Source organism: Alternaria alternata (genome assembly GCF_001642055.1).
Source record: "Alternaria alternata strain SRC1lrK2f unplaced genomic scaffold CC77scaffold_42, whole genome shotgun sequence".
Taxonomy (NCBI): Eukaryota; Fungi; Ascomycota; class Dothideomycetes; order Pleosporales; family Pleosporaceae; genus Alternaria; species Alternaria alternata.
Genome location: NW_017306231.1, coordinates 32,278 through 52,991, shown reverse-complemented (window position 1 = coordinate 52,991; position 20,714 = coordinate 32,278). Strand labels below are relative to the sequence as shown.

At 50.2% G+C, this 20,714-nt stretch overlaps 7 protein-coding genes across 7 annotated transcripts; 5 read left to right on the top strand and 2 right to left on the bottom strand.

Moving 5' to 3' along the window:
- Positions 1 to 110: 110 nt before the first annotated feature.
- Positions 111 to 3,128, top strand: CC77DRAFT_1036281 (hypothetical protein; the record flags this gene model as incomplete). The annotated part of the gene is made up of 4 exons (XM_018527002.1): positions 111 to 507; positions 556 to 905; positions 953 to 2,169; positions 2,219 to 3,128. 4 exons carry the CDS (start codon positions 111 to 113, stop codon positions 3,126 to 3,128), a joined length of 2,874 nt encoding a protein of 957 aa, XP_018378898.1.
- A 758-nt stretch (positions 3,129 to 3,886) lies between these two features.
- On the top strand, positions 3,887 to 6,525 carry CC77DRAFT_950905 (hypothetical protein; the record flags this gene model as incomplete). Its single annotated transcript, XM_018535343.1, has 7 exons — positions 3,887 to 4,032; positions 4,078 to 4,538; positions 4,589 to 4,793; positions 4,907 to 5,559; positions 5,608 to 5,837; positions 5,905 to 5,918; positions 5,970 to 6,525. 7 exons carry the CDS (start codon positions 3,887 to 3,889, stop codon positions 6,523 to 6,525), a joined length of 2,265 nt encoding a protein of 754 aa, XP_018378897.1.
- Positions 6,526 to 7,381: 856 nt separating this feature from the next.
- Positions 7,382 to 8,848, top strand: CC77DRAFT_1026610 (FAD/NAD(P)-binding domain-containing protein). The gene has a single exon (XM_018526297.1). It carries the CDS (start codon positions 7,467 to 7,469, stop codon positions 8,499 to 8,501), a length of 1,035 nt encoding a protein of 344 aa, XP_018378896.1. The 5' UTR covers positions 7,382 to 7,466; the 3' UTR covers positions 8,502 to 8,848.
- A 3,407-nt stretch (positions 8,849 to 12,255) lies between these two features.
- On the bottom strand, positions 12,256 to 13,710 carry CC77DRAFT_950845 (Zn-II 2Cys6 regulatory protein; the record flags this gene model as incomplete). Its single annotated transcript, XM_018535341.1, has 3 exons — positions 12,256 to 13,426; positions 13,476 to 13,555; positions 13,609 to 13,710. The coding sequence occupies 3 exons, from the start codon at positions 13,708 to 13,710 to the stop codon at positions 12,256 to 12,258; spliced, it is 1,353 nt and encodes a 450-aa protein (XP_018378895.1).
- Positions 13,711 to 15,967: 2,257 nt separating this feature from the next.
- Positions 15,968 to 16,576, bottom strand: CC77DRAFT_1045309 (Rhodanese-like protein; the record flags this gene model as incomplete). The annotated part of the gene is made up of 3 exons (XM_018527389.1): positions 15,968 to 16,166; positions 16,231 to 16,345; positions 16,400 to 16,576. The coding sequence occupies 3 exons, from the start codon at positions 16,574 to 16,576 to the stop codon at positions 15,982 to 15,984; spliced, it is 477 nt and encodes a 158-aa protein (XP_018378894.1). The 3' UTR covers positions 15,968 to 15,981.
- Positions 16,577 to 16,931: 355 nt separating this feature from the next.
- CC77DRAFT_950913 (arsenical-resistance protein) lies at positions 16,932 to 18,178 on the top strand (the record flags this gene model as incomplete). The annotated part of the gene is made up of 3 exons (XM_018535345.1): positions 16,932 to 17,342; positions 17,394 to 17,480; positions 17,543 to 18,178. The coding sequence occupies 3 exons, from the start codon at positions 16,932 to 16,934 to the stop codon at positions 18,176 to 18,178; spliced, it is 1,134 nt and encodes a 377-aa protein (XP_018378893.1).
- A 303-nt stretch (positions 18,179 to 18,481) lies between these two features.
- On the top strand, positions 18,482 to 20,617 carry CC77DRAFT_667028 (hypothetical protein). Its single transcript, XM_018532678.1, has 4 exons — positions 18,482 to 18,747; positions 18,808 to 19,387; positions 19,450 to 20,282; positions 20,331 to 20,617. Exons 1-4 carry the CDS (start codon positions 18,622 to 18,624, stop codon positions 20,496 to 20,498), a joined length of 1,707 nt encoding a protein of 568 aa, XP_018378892.1. The 5' UTR covers positions 18,482 to 18,621; the 3' UTR covers positions 20,499 to 20,617.
- The last annotated feature ends 97 nt before the right edge of the window (positions 20,618 to 20,714 follow it).

Here is a 20,714-nt window from a genome sequence, read left to right as displayed (position 1 = left end):
GTAATTGCTTACATGCGACTTCCTCTTTTCCTCTCAACTCACTTCATTCACTGTTCTCTCACCTCACCAAAGTACTGTGACCAGCAAAATCACCATCCTCGATCAAGGTGATGGCGCGCAATCATACTACCAGGCCTCCGCATCGGCATCAAGGTAGTCGCAGTAGCGCTTCTTCTCGCGGCAATCGCAGTAGTCAGATCAGTCGCACGCCCACTTCCACCAGCAGTTCGCGGGCTTCCTCCAAGCGTGCCGCTTCCAATGTGCCCTCTGGTCCGAGCAGGCCTCGCGAACAGGTCCGAAGAGGACCTTTTCTGGACACGTCGACGGACACGCCTTCCGAAGCTCGTAACGAAGCCGAAGAGAATGATGATACATTGATCGAGGTTATCATGGCCGTTGATCTGACGCCGCGTGGTACGGTGGGATGTTGTTACTATGTCGCAAGAGACGAGAAGCTGTACTTCATGGAAGACATTCAGTGTGGAGATGTTGATGTCATCGAAGCCCGTATGTTCTTCGATACTGAACGTAGGCGGGCTACTAACGAAACCACAGTAAGAACATTCATCGAGCCAACAGTGATTCTGGTATCGACAAAGATTGACGACAAGCTGATTGAGCGCTTTGATCCAGAGGCTGAGAATGCCGACTACGCACATAGTGACAATGATCAATTTCGCCTTCCATTCATCTTAGAGGTGAGACCACCAAATGAGTTCTCTTACGAGGTTGGGAAAAACAAGCTCGTCAGTCTGCGCCTAGGCCTGGAACATGGTACTCGCGTCAGCTTCAGAGTTCCGGGAGAGATCGTTCCCATGGATCACTTGGATGAAGAGGGGACGATAGGTCAACAAGGTCAACTGCTCCGGCTCGCAGGTTGGGTCGACCTTGAAAGTCGTTCCACAGTAATATTCCGTTCCTCGCAGGAATCCACGCCACTAATACTAAGTAGGTTGGCTGCGCCGGAGCACTCGTATCGTATCTTCAACGTCGACGCGCTGTTGCATACCTTCCAGGTGACCATGCAGCATACTTGGTGTTCCGTATCGCAACTTTGGAGATGTTCAGTCTACGAGAGACGATGTTCATCAACGCAGACACACTTCACTCTCTACAGATCATGGGTGCCGAATCCCATCCGCATTCGCACAATAAAGGGCCCACCAAAACCAGATCTGGTGAAAAAGAGGGCCTGTCTGTGTATGGTCTATTCCACCACCTAGCGCGGACGCCGCAAGGAAGATTCCTACTTCGGCAGCAGTTCCTTCGTCCTAGCCTCAACCTCGATGTGATCAACGAAAGGTTGAGCGCTCTCGAGGTCTTCACCCGCCCAGACAACGATCCTCCGCTACAGAGTCTCGTACAAAGTTTGAAGAGTGTTGGCAACATGCGTGTCATGATGGTGAATCTGAGAAAAGGTGTGGGTGGTTCGACAAAAGGGGCTAGAGGCTTCTCCAAAAGCATATGGACAGCAATCCGAGCGTTCGTATTCTATGCACTCAAGCTCAAGGACACGCTGCTGGATATAATCCGTGGAGAGACTTTGGCAATTAGGAACAAGGTGATTGAGCAATTTGAAGGGTACCATCTGGCTCAGATCGGAAGGAGGATCAGCGAGACCATTGACTTGGAACGCTCGACAGAGGAAGGTCGCACCATCATCCTACCAGGGGTTAACGAGGAGCTGGACCAGATGAAGCACACTTTGGACAGTCTCGACGACTTCCTCAATCGAGTTGCGCGGAAGCTGTCCGAAAAGATGCCTTCTGACATCAGAGCTACGCTGAATGTCATCTACTTTCCGCAGGTCGGCTTTCTCTGCACTACCCCCATTGATCAAGTGACCGGGAACGCGGTCTATGACGGTACTTTCGACAGTCCTTGGGAGAGGATGTTCTCTACCGAAGAGCAAGTCTACTTCAAGAACAGCGAAACGCGAGAAATGGATGATCACTTCGGTGACGTTTACGGTATCATCTCGGACCGCGAGATTGAGATCAGCCATGAGCTCGCTCAGTTCTTGCTGCAATATGAAGAACTGTTGACATCCTGTTCGGACATATGCGGAGAGCTGGATAGTCTGCTAGCCTTGGCGCAAGGCGCGAAGATCTACAAGCTCTGTCGCCCTCGTATGACACGCGAGAATGTCGTACGCATCGAAGGGGGTCGGTGAGTCTACTTTTCCACACTTAAGGCATAACTGCTGACTTTGGTGCAGGCACATACTGCAAGAACTTACTGTACCATCTTTCGTCGCGAACAATACATACTTGAGAGGCGGCGAGGGTGATAGAAGCTTTGAAGAAGCCGATGGGAACTGCGGCACCAGGACTCAAACACTCACCAGCTCTGCAGCTCGCCTTGCATACGAGCACAAGAACAGCCCAAGTATGCTCGTTCTAACTGGACCTAACTACTCGGGCAAAAGCGTCTACCTCAAACAAGTCGCCCTCATCGTATACATGGCGCATATCGGAAGCTTCGTTCCTGCAGACAGCGCAAAGATCGGACTGACAGACAAGATCCTATCTAGAGTCACGACCCGCGAAACAGTATCTCGTGCCCAGAGTGCCTTCATGATAGATCTCCAGCAGATATCACTCGCACTGAGTCTAGCTACTCGCCGAAGCTTACTCATTATAGACGAGTTTGGCAAGGGGACTGAGTCCAGTGATGGAGCCGGTCTAGCATGCGCAGTCATGGAACACTTACTAAGCTTAGGCTCCGAGCGGCCAAAAGTGATAGGTGCCACGCATTTCCACGAAATATTCGAGATGGGCCTACTCAAGCCTAGGCCTGCGCTTGCCTTCGGCCACATGGAGGTACGCATCGATGTCGAAGCTTCGGAAGTCAGCGATCAGATAACGTACCTCTACAACTTCCGCGAGGGCCGCAGTACTTCAAGTTTTGGTACATGCTGTGCGGCTTTGAACGGCGTTCCTCCAGAGATCGTTCAACGTGCAGAGAACCTCATACTGCTTTCTATGCAAGGTGAGGATCTTGTGGCTGCCTGTTGTCAGATGCCAGAAGATGAAGCTGCGGAACTCGAAGAAGCGGTATGTGACATCATGCGTCTGAGAGTACTGTTTAATGTGAAATTAGGAGCAAATTGCGAGAGGCTTCCTTGAAGCAGATTTGTACCAAGACCCAAAGGCCACCTTGGCGGATATACTGACTATATCTACAACTACTGATTCACGCAACTGGTGAGAGATGATGTGGTAATAGCATATGATATGCAAGATGGAACACAGATGGGATGAGATGGAATAATGCGGTATAAAGGTGGTCAAGAGATGCGTCGGGTTCCGGCGGACGCGGCGGGAACCTGTGCTGACGAGAACACCAACATTTCCCTTTAATAGTGAATACCCATGTTCTAGATGAGATAATCGATATTGAAGCGATCGTCGGCGAGATCATGTTCCAGTCATCGAAGTATGTTATTCCATCGCAGCGACGCGAAAAGCCTAGAATCTCCTTCGGCGTGTCGCGGAGTCGCCGGGTCCGCCGGACCCCGGAGATTCACGCTGGCTCATGGGTTCCAAGGTTTGGGTCTACATTGGGCCTGCACGGGCCTGGAACTCAAGTCCCGGAATTAGTTTGTCACTCTCAACGTACACGTGTCAACAGCGTAACTTGGGGTTCCTACTGACCCTCTATAACGGCGGATATGGATGGAGACATGGATGAATTGCCTGAAGGGGCTACAGGCAAACGTGCGGTACGATCGGTCATCCATATGATGCTACAGCCCTAACGGCCCGCTCGAAGTGTGATTCCTGCAGAACCAAGAAAATTCGATGCGATAGGCAGGTGCCATGCTCGCAATGTAGAGCGAACAAGAGTAGTAAGTGAAGATGCTAGCACACACTTGATCTTTGCGATGAGTTGTGTCGTTGGCCAAGCACCCTGGTTCGATGAACAGACCGTATGTCTTACGGGTTCAACGTGGTGGCTGACGAGCCAAGTCTGCAGAACCACGGCACTTCCAGAAAAAGGGCATAGGCGAGTTCATATTTCTCAAGAATAGTATGTCATCCAACCCGTCCTTGGGCACTTTTTTAATTCGTCCAGTGAGAAGAAGATACATGGCCTCGACGACCGTCTTACCAACATCGAGCACGCGCTTGCCAGTATAGCCTCCAAATTAGAGAACAACCAGACTCCTTCAGCTTCCGGAGAGTCGGTTAGCCAGATAAGGACGCAGCAAAGCCGACTTTTTGACAGCATTGTCGTTCCGGCTGTGGAGACACCTGCGCATTTCGAAGGCAAGACTGGAAACAACACGCAGTCAGACTATGTCCGAAATTTACTTGTCCAGGTAGTGGGCGAAACACCATCAGTGGGTCAGAATGCAGAAGTCAGAGCCGCATTGACAGCAATGGAGGAGTTGGTCGCTCGACACAACCATGACACAGCTTTAACGACTTCACTAAACCAACCCTTGCTCGACCGCTCCGTTGCAAGTGTTGATGATGAAACGCTAGGACGGCCTCCTTGGGAGGTTGTAACGTCTGTATTAGACAAAGCTTTGAGTCATTCAGCCTCTTCGAGATAACCTAGGAAACCGCTGACTTTCTTACAGAGGCACCGAACTTGATGTTCGCTAATCTGTCTTCAATGCTGAAGTTGGAGACATTGTGTGAGATCATTGAGGATGCCTATTTCCATCCAACCACATGCGGCACTGCGCGCCGTCTTCTAGCGTACGGTGTGCTTTTCAACCTCTTCACGTGGTTCTCGATGACGCCATGGAGTGGTATCAATATGAAGACCTTGAAAGAGTATGTGTAGCTATGATAGGTCACCTTTTCCCCAGAGATAACATCGCTGACAGTGTTGAGGTATGCTCTACTGGGTAAAGCCGCACACATCTTCACTACCTTTATATCGGCTAACGCAGGTCAAACACAGCCAAAAAACATATGGAAATCGCCCTGAGTCAACTCGGCATGTTCTACTCAGCGACCTATGAGCATGCTGCAGCTCTTTGTGTGGGTACAGCCTGCGCGATTCAGCAGTGTAGGCCCTCGCTTGCCTGGGTTCTAGTCTCCAACGCCGCCGAATTATGCCAAAATCTAGGCTACCACCGATTCGAAACGATGAAGTATGATACAAAACAAGAACAGAGATTTAAGATGCACATTTTCTGGTTTGTGTGCATGTTTGAAAAGCAACTATCACTGCGCTTAGGCCGCGTGAGTCGAATCCATGATTGGGATGTATCGTTACCTCTTCTCGCTATGAGGGAGACAGCGCCCAATGGCTTTAAAGGAGGCGACAAGTTGATTTACTGGGTCAAGGTGGCTAAGGTCTCGGGGCAGATCTACGAAAAACTTTACAGTCCAGCTGCGTTCCGCAAACCGTCCGAAGAGCGATCCCGGACGGCCGCTGCTCTCGTAGAAGCGATGAATAAGGCTTGGAGTGAACGAGGACAAGGAAGTATCATGGACATGAAGGAGAATTTGAGCTTAAACGAGACTGAGGTGCCGTCCAAGCGCAGGAAACTTCGGCATGAAGGCCAAGTTGCTTTGGAGCCCGATACGAATACGCAAAGTCAGTTGCACTGAAGGCCAATGACAACTTTCAACTGATATGTGTTAGGTGTTTCCAGTCGCTTAGAGGGCGTCTTCCTCTATGCCGACGTTGTAGTGCACTACTCGACCTGCGCACTCATACAGCGAGCAACAAGCTTGGACAACAGCACCTTCAGCCAAGAATGTCTTGAATCTTCCCGAGCTGCGCTTACAGCACATATGCGAAGTAATGCTAAATTCAACACTGGTGAGAAGACAGAGTTATGGGCAGGATACGTTCAGTGGTCAATCCTCCAGGTATGTCTAGCACCGAAGAACTCTGATGACGTACCTCAACGTTTTCAGCACACTAACGTCATTACAGGCTCCACTCACCCCGTAAGACGACCTCTAAGATTACATACCGATGCACTAATCCAGCCCCATCAGGTTCATGGTCTTGTTCAGCAATGCGATACAGCAAACTGATCCCACAGATCTGAAGTCTCTTGCAGACTTCGTCACAAGTCTCGAGTCGTGTCGAGAATTCTCTGCAGGTGCAGAAAAGCTGTACAAGATGTGTCTCCTCTTCTCTAAAGTTGCTGGCTTCTACATCCAGGCAAAGATCCAAGAGCGTCAGAATGCCCAGATGCCATCGTTCTCGAGCTCGGAACAAGGATACATCAATGCGATAAATGCAGACGCCCCAATCGATCTTGATACCATTGCACAATTTGGTCCGCACCTGAGCGCTCTTGGCTTCGTGTCTGACCCCATGTGGTCGACGGCGGAACATGCGCCAGGTATGACAACCCAAGGACAAGATTTCTACGTCCCAGAACTTGAGGTGGATAACGTATCAGGATCTGATGGATTAGGCACGCGCTATGACACCGAGGGTGTAAGCCATAATTCGATACAAGACTGGTTTGCAGGGTCACGATATTTGAATGGTTTTATCGACACGGGGATTGACATGCAGATGCCAGAATTCAGCTTTGTATGATTGCAATCAATGGTATGCAGCTTAAATGCTACCTTATTTGGTCAGCCGGTAATTGACCCGACAGTATCTTTTCTCGCGAGGATGAACAGGAAGAAGTAGGACTCAGAGCAGGGAATGCTATTTCAGTAAATGAACGATGAGTACTCCGAAGACACAGGAGAGATGACGATGACTCAGCTGGCCGACAGTATTGAGGTATGATTAACGCACATCGAACGGTGGCTGTGCGACGCCGTGTTTGGGTGGAGAGATCCTGTTGGAGCCAGCATCAACAACAAAATAGAAATGAAATATGTGTTGGCATCCAATACGATGTTTTGTAACGGCACGAACAGGTCGATGCGAACGTGCGCAAAGTAAAAACTGCACACGGCCGTTAAACTGCAATCAGAGCGTACGTGAAGACACTGTGTTCAGGAACATGGATGATAATTTGAAGAATGAGTCGTGGATCTGGGGTTCTTGCTGATTAGTAGCAATGGTGCAGGTAACTTGTAACCGCGAATATGCAGTCGGGTTCCGGCGGACGCGGACATGTCAGGATATCAAATCCAGAAGTTGACTAATCCATTGTCGAAATGCGCTTAGCAGTAAAGTGATCTAGCTCTTCTCTTAGAAGCTTATTCTGTAACGAAATAAGACCGAGCAATACTAGCCCAGAGCCTTGGCTCGTGACTGATTCGCAACGTGCTCTAAGAGTAAAGGTTTCCTAGCAAAGGTCTTTACTAGGGCTACTATAGTAATCTGTAGTGTTGTTAATGACGCGCGAGTGCAAGGCACGTTGAAAGCTAGTAGTATAGCCTGCAGCAAACAGTTATAAGATGGTGGAGTGCCAGCGATATCAGACATCTGCGCTCATTCTTCGTCTCTTCTCTTCTACACAGCGACAGCCTAAGAACTGCCTCATCTGTCTATCGGAGCGCATATCTCAGTCTAGAGCCATGGCTGCGTTACGACCACACGTGGTGGATCTTCTGATCATTGGGGCAGGCCCTGCGGGACTAAATGCCGCCCTGCTTTTCGCACGTACTCGGGGCACAGCAATAGTGTTTGACTCCCAGGAATACCGTAACGAGGGAATCAAGCAAATGCATACTATCGCCAGTAGAGACCACCATGACCCACATAGTTTTCGTCGCACTGCTCGGGAACAAATTGAATCTCGATACGACACTGTCTGGTTCCAACAAAGCAAGATTACTCATGCTACCAAAAAGCAAATCGGGGAAGAAAAATACGACGGCTTTGAAGTCCGCGATAGTAACGACAAGACCTATCTTGGGAAGAAGCTCATCCTCGCAACCGGTTCAAAGGATGTTTTACCAGACATTCCGGGTTACAAGGAGAACTGGCCACATCACATCTACCAATGTCTAGCATGCGACGGCTTCGAGCAGCGTGGCACTCCTATCGGTATCCTCGAGTTCAAGCATCCATCACAAGCAAATCTCATCCAGATGGCCAGAGCATTCGATGACAGGCTTACCATTTTCAGTAACGGCGCTATTGCGGACGACCCTCCTGTTCAGCGAGCGCTGAAGGTCGCCCGAGGCGTTGGCGCGAAAGTCGACTCCCGCAAGATCGTGCGTCTTATCAACAACGGACCCTCACATGAGGAGGGTGTAACTATCGAGTTCGATACAGGCAATCCAGTGACTGTGGGCTTCATTGTGCATCGCCCAGCTACTGTGAATAGATCACAGCATCTTATCGAGCAGCTGGGTATTGAGACGGTGGACCCAGCTATCGGTGGACATATCAAGGTCACAAGTCAGTTCAATGAGACAAGTGTGAGAGGGGTGTTTGCCGCGGGCGATACAATGGTTGTAATGAAGCAGGCAGTGATAGCGATGGCCGAGGGTCTGAAAGCCGCGTCCGGCGCAGGTCAGCAGATGCAACAGGAGAAAGCGGAGATTGCCATTAGAAATTTCGATTCGAGCGTCGGGGAGGCAGATAATGTGCCTGTGATTGCGTAAGAAGTTGCTGGACACTCGTGGGAATGTGGTAGAGTAGATTCTGGTATTCATGTTTGTATGCTGTAATCCTTACTCCCTCTGCATTTCCAGTCTTCTCGATCTATACCATTGCGATTTTGACGTACAGGTATGTTCTACATTTAGGCAGATGAGTGGAACTGGCATGAGGCATGGGCACGTTACAAAGAGGAGTGACCGTCATGCTATGTGCATATGAGTGGTCGATCAATTGTCTCGCCAACGTAACTTCCGGGATGAAAGTCTTCTGCATATTCTTACGTCCAAGCTTTTGTACTGCGTGACTTTACCTCGATTCTTCGAAGTCTCCGCTCATGGGATAGAAGATAGTGCAGCAGTAATATCAGTTCTATGTTGATGTTCGTGCTGTATGGAATTGGTATCAATAAAATCGGGCTGCGATTGGTACTAGCCCCGCTGACCTGGCTTATCATGGCACTGGTCAGATTGGAATCGTTCCATAATGCCCGTCGGGTTGACCTGAACCTACGCCTCAGAAGTGCAGGATGCATTTCCAATCAAAGCGCAGCGAGGCATTTGTCATGAGAGAACTTCTTCGCTGCGAGAGAGTGCAGTACTTGGGCGTGTTCACAGTATGTCATTGACTGGACAGCGAGTTGAATGAGGTATTCGGGAATAGATCCTTGTGGACTCTGAACAGATATTACTCAGCAAACTACGCGAGAAGGGTGTCATCCGTTCAGATTCGAAGCAAGGGTGCCACATAGGTGCACTTGCTTTCTGAAGCATGGTGGAAGGTACAACTCTGGCTGCTTGCCGATCGTTATCAGAAGCAAAAGGATTTGCATACACAGTAAAAGCGTAGGCCGAATGCATGAGGTCCTTATCGTTGGTTCCAATGATACTGAGTGCAGGTGTGTGAAGCTGTTGGATGATTCGCCGGATGCCGTCAGCCATGAGCACGCGAGAGAAGAACTGCGTGCCAGCTTTGACAAGTGAGAGACTGTTATCAGCCTAATCGAAGCATGAATCAGCATAAAGATGTCCGTTTTGTCTCTTACAACGTGGTAATGGCCGCTAATCTTACGTTAGCATACAAATCTAGCGAGAACCATCGACAGTCTTCATACATTCTACCACGCTTTCGAAGGGATTTGCTTGTACATTTTCTTCACTCTGAGTTACTCCAGAGCAGTGCGTCATCATGAGTACTTTGCGCAGCCGACTCTGCGACCGCTACGTCAGCAGATATATCAGTGCGTGGTATGCTCAGCTTCTTCACCAACTACGTATCTGAATTGCTAGATCCTTAGTTCTCTCGCCGCGGAAGCTACTTCCTTGCTACTTGTACCTTTGCCCTGCTTCCTGCTCACCGATGATATCCCACACCGTTGGATCGGAATTTGCACCACCATGGCACAAGCAGCCACATGGCTCAAAGTGCGGTGACTCTCGTGCTACCACACCTGCGTGCGAGACGATACTGCATCTCGATGGGTGCGATGGGTGCGTTGGTTGCTTCAAGAGCTGGCACCTAACGGGCGATGTTTAATGAACTCTATGAGTCAGAAACAAAGTATTTGCGCGGGCCGCTACGCCGTCGTGCGGAGTAGTCTCCGACGTCTAGTTCAGTGAACAGTGGGCAAGTTTGAGTAAGACCAGAAACCGCAGCGGAGTGATCGAGGCACCTGGGTTCTTTCGCATTATTAGCATATTTGGAAATTTGAAGCTCGTGGTAAACTATCGACGTTTGCTTCGCCGCGATGCATTTGCAAACATGCAAAGAAACCCATTCGGGGGCTGGCGGAGTTGCTTCGTGTGACTCGTCAACCTGCCTGTAACCATCTATAGAACTTATTGGCCCATGATCTTTCCCGCCGTGCAAACATCCTACACATGCGGTTAATCTAATTAACCAGTAAGCACCCACGCATAACGCCTTGCCCAGCCGGTTGTGGCAGGTCCTGCACTGCTCATGTGCCGAAGTAGGCAGTGCCCGCACCGCTTTGGGGCATCACTTTGCAAGGCCTCCCGTCCAATGAAGCGGGGTGCCGGTGTAATGGTCGGCGGGGGCTGATGTGAGAGAAACGACAAGGTAGGTCGACGAGGAAAGAACATGTTGCGTCATATGTCTTATCCATCGTGGAAACGATGGCCTAAGGGATTGGAGAAGTGGGCGTTAGGCGCTCTAGTCTGTCGGTAGATGTAGGTACGTGTGGCTATGCGCGTGCCGGGCGGCATCGGCCCGCCGCAACAGTCCCGTACCGATCACAACCGGCTCTGGATAGCTTCACGCCGTTGCTCCCCCACTCCAACATCTTCAATTCATTTTTCCCAGAACCATTCCAGATCACGAACACCAACCCTCTAGCCTACCCTCTCTCCATAATATACAAACCACCGCACCCTCACAACATGCTAAGCCGGACCGATAGCTGACGCGCCTCAGCACTAGTTCGTCTGCGTGTCTAAGCCACCAGTCCAATCCCCACCCCTACACCGGGTACAGGAACGGCCCCGCTAATCCTTGCATTCCTGCGATCCACACAATCACCCATGTCCTCGCCTCCGCGATTGGTGAAAGCGTGTAAACTTGTGAAAAGGCAGCGGGCTATCTTACGCCTATGTTTAGGTGGCGCGTAACCTCCCACGCATCCTGCGGGAGCTTGAGTCAAGAGCGGGTGTTCGGCGGGAAGCGCGGGCGGGAGGTGTGGTGGGGATGATGTGGTGGATATTCCGAACTTTATGCTTGAAGAATGCGAGAAAAGAGTTGCTAGAGTGATAGGTGATAGTTGTGCAGTGATTTGACTTGACTGACTTGCTCGTGCTTCGAGCCTACAATGTAAATACTCACTTGCCATCACGAACGTTCGCAACATCAGCTACCCGTCACGGGTTGCATCTCTAGCGAGCCAACATGCCATGTTCATGATTGCTAACAATTGCTCGATCGTCCTCCATGTCGATCTTGCAAGATACCAACAGAGAGTGGTCCTGTCATCCCAAGCGCCCGGCCCAGTATGCACAGACTTCATCAATCAGCGCAGCCTGTTTGTGCCCCATGCGCATGTTTTAGAAGCGAACCCGAGATACGGGTAATAGACTCGCGATTGAGATGCAGTCGACATACCTGGTTTTGCTTATGGTGAATGTTCTGCTTCAGTCGGGATAAGAAACATGTCGGCAGCGCTGATTTATGGTACCTATCGATTCAATCAATGGAAGTATAGGATAAACCTGTACAAAGCATTCCCCTATAAGCGTTAGTGCGCTGAAAATTTCTTCGCTGTTGTCTCCGCTAGTGGAGGTCAGTTCGCAAATGTGTAATTCTTGGGTGTAGTGCTGAGCGCAATCAGTAGGTGGGGCACAGGTGAGATGATGCACGCAATCCGAAGCTAGATGCGCAAACGGAGATTGTCAAAGCGGTCTCGCATAACGAGTTAGCTGAAAGATGTTCCATTACGCGTGATAGTAAGCCATGGCTCATGGTAGGTAACAAATTACAAATGCACCAATGAAGATACACTGAGGAACCTTCGACCATCACTCTCTACCCGCTCTATTGGGCCGCCTAGGCCCTCCAAGGAACTGGCAACTGAGCGTGCGTACAGGCCGTCGGAAGACTAGGCGGGGATGGAGGAAGTGCGGCCGAGGACGATGCAAGGAAACGACAATCGCTAGAGCCTTCCCAATAGATATGCTGGTGGGGTACATGCGCGGAGTTCTATCATCTAGTACAAGGAATTACAAATCGCTGAAGATGCAGCCATGTAGATCATACTGTGTTCATGCGTAAGCAGCTCTGGGTCCGCGATGCCATCTGACGCTTGACGTTCTCTGGCGCAGCTGACATGGTGATTCTAAAAGTATCGCGTACGCAGCTTCGAAGCGACTTCTCCATGGCCACGTAGACGCCGCAATGGATGCCTGTCTCGGCGGCATTGGCCGGGTTGCAGTAGCGCTCAGAAAATCTGTCAATCAGCTTCTCCACCCTGCAGAGCTCAGCCAGAATGTGATTTGATTGATAGATGTGTTCGTGTTCGGAGCTCAAGAGGCCATTGAACATACGACGAGGGGCCAAGGCATCCACGTGAGTCTCCATGGAGTAACATTCGTTTTGCTGAGTACTACCAGCGATCGCTTGGTACCAAGATAGTATTTTCACGATGATTAGATTGATCGTGGCTGAGTAGTGGGGGTTCGATGAGCATTCGCAACTCAATAGCGTGTAGAGTCTGTCCACTGCCGCTGTGTTGGTTGAGAGTACTGGTCCCGATGTAGGGAGACTATCGAGCGAGTTGAAGTCTCCAGCAGCAGACTGAGTCTCAGGCGGAGCATATAGGCTGCATAGTATCTGGAAGGCGAACTGGGTACAATCGTGCCTCATGAGGATGTGGGAAGCTGGTGGTGTCGGTAGAGGGGAAGATATCATCGGCGGCGGCGAAGCCATTATCTTCTCTTGGTTTGCATTATCTGGTCCTAGCACATCAAGAAACTGATGACCAAAAGCTGCCGAGGTTTGGGTTGGATCCAGTGATGCCAGCATCTCAGGCTGGCTTTGCACGCTGGTTGATCGGGCATGTCCATGAAAGGCCGCGTGTGATGGAGGATACTGTGGTACGGGAGCAAACATCTCCGCCTGATGTGCAAATAGCATTTGTTCACCGCTCGGCCAAACATTTGAGTGCGAGCTGATACCTTCCGAAGATCTGGAAGATTGGCTACCATCGAATGTGTTCCCCACGAATGCATCCTGGTAGTGGTATTCTGGGGTACGAGGACCGAAATAGAAGGGGTCTGTCGGCTCCGGAGAACTTTCATACGTGTACGATGTAGTACGTGGAAGCAGATCTACTCTGGCTCCGAGAGGTGCATAGGAGCCTGCGGGCGATATATCGCGCTTGATAGATCCATCGAAGTTTCTGTTCTTGCGAGGTTTTCCCAACCTGAGAATGCGTGAGCTCGAGCCTCAAGTCAGAAATATAGTTGACATACCTCATGGAAGGTGAGTAGTTGCAACAGATGCTCATAGTGCCGCATCGGTGGCATGTCGGTCGCACTTTGTCGCATTTAACCTGCAAACAGTGTCAGAAATAATCGTCACTTTGCCAAAATGCGGAGTGAATACCTTAGCACGGGAGCAGGCGTCGCAAGAAGCTCTCATCTTCCGAGCTTTTGACACTCCGTTTAAACCATTAGACATGATGGTGATCTCGGGTCCAGCGATCATGTCATCTATCGGCGGTGATCGTGATTGACGAGATGGGAATGCTTGAGTAGAGGCGTGGAACATTGTGTATGACAGATGGTGTGACCGCAGGATGAAGCGCACAAGTAGGTATGAACAAAGATGTATTATATAGAATGAACGACAAGAAGAGAGCTCCGGTCTGAACTAGGTTGGATCCAGGAATGATCGCAGTTGGTATCATGGTGCAGTGGGCGTATCTGTGCTGCATATGGCTGTCAAGCTAGACTGGGCGTTGAGCTGAGACTTGAACGTGCAGGGACAGGGAATGCTGCAGCCATTGCAGACGGACGTGCTCTGGATGGCACATGGGGGCTAAGGCTTACCGGCGAACTTACATCATGCTCCATCAAGCCTAGCGCGTTAGGTAGGCTGCGGAACCACATGAGCGCATTCGTGCTCGCTAGTACCAGTATAAGGCTTTTTACCCCAATAAAATGTATCAAAAGCTTCGCTGAACAGGTCGTTCGCAAACTTGTGTGACAGATATGGCGTAGTAGGAGGGTTTGGTACTGAGCACAACCATTGCTCGAGGGAAGAGATCATACCAGATACCGTGCCGCATGGTCGGTACACGATGAGGCTCGGTGACCTGGGGCTCCGGTTGTAAGTGAAAGGCTAGCCGCATTGAACGGAGAAATCCACGAGGGCTGTACCAATGACCCACCTGTGAGGTACACCCTTTCTGCGTCTTGCAGTGGCATTGGTTCAGGATTGCAATACCTAGCTTTCCAGTCATCAAAGCCCTGCAAACGATATGCAGACAACTTCTCTGTGCGTGGGGTTTCCTAGCGCTGACTTGCCGTGTTCGGGCTTGCTACACAAAAAGAACGACGCTTGACAGTTTCTGCTACGGCGCAGACTAAGCCTCGCATGCTTGATATAGTGACGTGACAGTGAGATTTTCGGTGTGTATGGTACACAATAGCGTGTCAGGCAATCTTCAGTTTTCCTTAGGGCTGAGTGTATTGTAGGACAAGTAGTACACTGCTGTTGAGACACAGAAAGGCGACGGACATGGCTCGTAGCACGGGTCAGATGCTGCGGGAAATCCAGAGCGCAATCTTTAGTTGAATTTGCTCTCTAGCACTGTATGGCCATTGGATACGTTCGGCTCCTGCATTCGATCCGGGAAGAGACGTTCCCCGGAGCTGGGCTGATGCGGGCCGATCATAGATCATAAGGCTCGCCCGTGCACTGCGCAGCCGCCCATCTCGCGGTATCTTGGTCTCGAGGCTTCCAGACTTGTGCAACGACTTCGTCAAGAGGTAACACGCAAGGATGCAATGCGATACATGTACTCCCTACCTGGATACGCTCAGCCTCAGGCACAAATAAAGGCAAGCGAAACAGCAAGCCGAATCGTCCCGTCGAGGCTGCGATGTGGGCAGCGCGGCAGCGGCAGCGGCGACAACATCAACCCCATGCAAAGAGCTCTCGGTAACGGAATGCCATGAAGAAGAGGGGCGGAAAACAGCATGTCGTGAGTGCGCCGTGTTGGGGCGCAGACGTAGGTGAAAGTGGGTGAACCACAGGATTGGGGACGGCAGCAGGAGATAACCGCCCGCGCTAGCTTGATCGCTGCGTAATGCGGGGTCACATTGGCTGTCGCTCCACCCCCTATTTCAACGGCGAACATGCACCTAGTGACCTGGAAGGGTTCGCAATCTACAGCACGTTTTACAATCTAGAGTCCAACCACTTCATTAGCGGAACGGCATCCAACCCACGCATAGCCAAATCTGGATTAACAAGCCAAAGGACAAGGCGCACCCCGACTTCATATCGCTCAATGTTGAACCACCCAAATGATAGGATTCTCAAACCTGAAACACGCAATACTCCCCGACATAGTAGACTACACTGCACGATGATGGCGAGACCATGACTCTCCAACATGTCACTGTCAAGTGATGCGCAAAGTGGCTGGCAATGCATGATCCTATCCAACACGACCAGCTATTAAATTCTGGCCCTCGCTCCGGACAAGGGCATAGCGACATCAGGAATGAAGAAGACATGCTCGTATTTGAGTTCAGTGGCTTCGAGGTCGGACAGCGAAGAGATTAATGGGATGCCAACGGGCTTTTCAACATCTTAGGTTAGAGAGCGACATGAGTAGGACTGCCGCATGCGACCGCAACTCAGACCGTGTTTCACGACCACCGGCCTTCTTTCTACTTGGGTTCCAATTGCGCTATATTTCTACTCGGCTTCACAGTTCACTGGTGTACCAGCTACAGCGAGCAACGACTACTGTTTTGCCGACCAGACGCTGGCGTCATATGCAATCATCGACTGCACGTACTCATCGCCAGCCGTTGCCCATCCTTTAACGCCATCAAGAAGCACGAGGCTCTCCATCTGCGCATCTCCTTGATTCGCTATATGGTCGGCGAACCAACCTGCGGCACGGGTACCACGTCCTTTTGAAGAAGCTGCATTGCGATAATACTTAGCGCTGCTGCAAGTGTAGTTGCTATCGCACAGGAGTGGCCTTACAGCAGTACCAGATTACCTTCCTTTGACCTGAATCTTTGAAGAGATAATAGAGTGTGGGTATGGTAGGGTACAAGCTTTGCGCAGGAAGGTTTATCGCACCGCGAATAGTGCCGCCCTATTTCAACTGATTAGTCTCAGAATAAAGTGTGTGAACGAAAATCAACGTCACCTGGTAATCGTTGCCACGCAAGTCGACAAGAACAAAGTCCCTGCTAGAAGAATCTGCGCCTTGCTTCATCATCTTCAGAACTTGTTCTCGGCGAATGAGAGTAGGCGTGCTTCTGGGCGCTGGGTAGGCTACATGCCATAGTGAGTGTGAGAGATTGTTCGTGGTGGAGGTGGCCATTCCTAGAGATCTCCCCGAGGATTTGCAAGCAATTGCAATTTTTCGCAACATTTGAAAGCAGTTGTGGATTAGTGACCTTGCCATGTGTTGGCGTTGAGATATTCAGTAAGTCACTGGTGGGCGATGATTGGTCCAATCCCTGGGTCAAATTAGTTCCTGCGGTGTATACTATGCCCTACATCTTCCCTGGTATGTCACTGCTGGAGGATGATTGGAGCAATGCTAATCGATATGCCATCGAAATTCACAATGGCATACATAAAATACAGATGCTTTCTACCCAGCATCAGTACCTTGATTCCTCAATAATCACAGCCCCGAGATATCCTAGCGCACAAGTGCAGATACAAAGACCATGTCTTCAACATTAGATCAAGGACCACGGCCCAATTCAACTCAGACTCTCTCATCCGACAAAAGCACCGACCTGGAGAGTCTGCCAATCCAAGAACAAGCAGCGCCGAACCACGTCTCAGTGATCAAAGGGCTAGGATATCTCGATCGTTTCCTCGCACTCTGGATCCTTCTCGCCATGGCGGTGGGCATTCTTCTCGGTAATTTCGTCGAAGAAATCGGGCCAGCGCTTCAAAAGGGCAAATTCGTTGGGGTATCCATACCTATCGCCATAGGTCTACTAGTTATGATGTATCCCATCTTGTGCAAAGTGCGTTACGAGACTTTACACCGTCTTTTCCGCACTCGCGCACTCTGGGTGCAGATCGTTTTCAGTATTGTCATGAACTGGGTTATCGCCCCACTGCTTATGGTAGACATTCCTCCAAACCTTTCTTGCCAGTATTACACTGACTCAAGCTAGCTCGGTCTTGCGTGGGCATTTCTTCCTGATCAGAGCGACCTGCGAACAGGATTGATATTGGTTGGTTTGGCACGATGCATTGCCATGGTATGCTTGTTAACGTCCATAATTTTCGCTTTCGTTTTCCTCTTACTAACACCTGCTTTCAGGTCCTTATCTGGAACGGGCTTGCAGGTGGCGACGATGAATACTGTGCCATTTTGGTAGCAGTCAACTCTATTCTCCAAATGATACTCTATGCGCCCCTCGCCATCCTCTTCGTCAAGGTCATCAGCCGCGAGACTGGCACCGTCGCCGTCTCCTACGAAACAGTCGCCACGAGTGTCGCCGTGTTCCTCGGTATACCTCTTGGCGCTGCGATTCTGACACGCCTTTTGCTTCGCAAGCTGGCAGGTGCGAAGTGGTACGACCAGGTGTTCCTCAAGTGGCTTGCCCCATGGTCACTCGTCGGCCTCCTCTACACCATTCTCGTTCTCTTCGCCTCTCAAGGACAACAGGTCGTTCATCAAATCGTCTCCGTCGTTCGAACCGCCGCACCCCTGATGGTACACTTCGTTGTCATCTTCTTCTTCACATTCTTCGTGTGCAATAAGCTTGGGTATGGATACAAGTTGGGAGCAACCCAGAGTTTCACGGCTGCGAGTAACAATTTTGAGCTTGCTATCGCTGTTGCCGTCGCGACGTATGGTCCCAATAGCGACCAGGCACTTGCCGCCACAGTAGGACCTCTCATTGAAGTTCCTGTGCTGATCGGCTTGGTGTATCTGGTAAAGTGGATGGGTTAGAGGTGGGCGTGGAAGAACACCTGATTCGCGATAGTTACCATTGTCTTCATATGTTATCTCATCTGATTATAGCTTGTCTTATACATAACGTTTCGACCATAGGCCCGCCGCTTGAGCCGTGTGGATTGTTGTTATCATCTCAGACTTCCACCTCGTGACACTAATTTCTTCTTTCCCAGCTAACTTCATTATCCATGGCTTGAGATAATTGGTATCAGTTGACCCAGGTCGAATTACAATTTTGGCTTTGCTAGAGCAGGATACAAGTCATGCGCGTCATCAAACGATGGAGACTGAAGTAGTAATGCGTTATGTCCGTTTGTGGCTAGCACTCGAGCTTTACCGAGGCTAAGACCAATCTTGATTTCTCCACGGAGATTTACCACGCGACTCTGCACCCCATAGGTCGTGCATCTCATCGCTTGCGAGCGGCAACATACCCTATGTCAACACTTCACGAGTCTTCCGACAACTTACGGGGCGATTCAACCTCTGATGCTGTGAACACCAGGCCCTCGGCGCCAGTCGCGAAAAGAGCTTGCGACGCGTGCAAGCGTCGCAAAGTCAGAGTAAGACATTGCACGAGACATGGAGACGGTACGTACTCAAGGCTTTGCTGACCTCGTTAGTGTGATGCATTGTCAACACCATGCGCAAATTGCCGCATATCACGCCTCGAGTGCGTTTATAACATAGCACCCCAGAAGAGGGGACCAAAGCGCAAGCGGAACGTTACTACACAGCCAACTTTCAGGGTTTCAGATGGCGAATCCATGCGACAAGCCGGTGCGACAGTCCATCAAAGCGATGCGCGTCTGAGCAACACAACTTTCAGATCGTATGATCTGCAGGTGTCACTTACAGGTGCTCCTTCGTCAGCGGCGAGAAACTTACAACCCTCGTCCCAAATACACCAACAACCCGACCTTGCGCTGCACGGCATCGCAGACCAATGTATCACATTGTACATGAACTACCTCTTTCCTATATCGCCCACCATCCATGAACCATCAATCCGTGCCATGGTACCCTTATTGCAAGGTAATGGTGGTGAGGATATGGCAGTGTTACGTAGTCGCACACTTTTAACAGCATTGTGCGCTGTTACTGCTCTCACATTGCCTGTCTCGGTTTTCCCAATGCGAGAACAAATCGGACGTCAGTTTCTTACTGCATCGCGAGAGACGCTGAAGTCGCACGAAGATTACGGTTGGTGGAACAATCTATACGGCATGCACAGGCTACGAGCTGACTTGATACTGTTCTTAAAGATATCGAGCATCTAGACTATATCTCTCTAGTCACGAGGTCCTATCTTTGGACCGCCTTACATGCCGTTGGCAAAACGCGCGTCTCTTGGCATGTACTTGGAGAGGCTATACGTTTCGCGCAAGAAATGCGGCTTTACGATGAGACCTCCTATCAGAATCTTGATCCACTTGAGGAACGTCTCCTCAGAAGCATATTCTGGCAGATCCATACTGCTGACAGGTCTGCGGCGATCTTGAACGGGCGTCCAATCTCGCTGCACCGCGCGTGCCTAGGAGCTAAAGTCACCACGATGTACTGGCGTGGATCTTTGCCTGATGTACCTTTACTGGATTATTCGAGCACCCCGAGCGCTCTCGACATAGAGAGCGTGGTCAGACAGGGATATGACCTCTGTCAAGACCTGTGGACAAAAGCGTCAAGCATCATCATAAAATTCGACTCCTTGGAAATCTGGAACGAAGGTGTCGAGGATCGATCTGCCTTAGTTGGCCCGTCTCATGAAGTCGTCATCACTGACTATCTTGACTTTATTGCCATGATTGATCATTGCCGATTTGACATCAAGGTACCTGAGACAGTAGATCCTGATTCGCCGACATCGACACGGATTCAACGAGCCTTTGATATCCAAAGAACGAACCTGTGTGTGACTTACTATTGTTTAAAGATGGTTCTTCTCCAGAGGTTCTATGAAACAGGAATATCCGAACATCTTGGCGTTAGCGGAACGTCATACTCGCTTGCATTGAGGAGGCTCGACATCGCTAGTGACATGGTCAGGGTACTATCAGAGGTCTCTATCGAGTCTCTCCAAGTGAACGGGGAGCCGTGTGTATGTTACGATATGCGTCTTGAAGTATATCTGCTGACAGCTTTGGAGGTAGAGAAGATTCGAAGAATAGGAGTGACTCTCCTTGAACTCATCCAGCAAAGTCACAACCTAGCACTTACCGAACGTGCTAAATCATTGTTCTTCACCCTCTTAGATGTCCTTTCGAGACTGGATTCTCGCGTCTCCGAAGAGCTCGATTTCAACCGTGGATTCTGAGCAGGATGCATCGCGATGGCTGTGATCTTTATCGTTGGAGATGAAGAGATTGTGATTGAGTATCATGTTCGAACCACAAACGAGTGGACGAAATGACAAGGATGGAGCGCTTTGCCACTAAGATGGCTGCGATGTTATGGGTATGATTTGAAGAGCCAACATGTCTTGCCGAGTTGAACAACGGGAAACTCATTGACAGCTCTAGTGATCTGATGT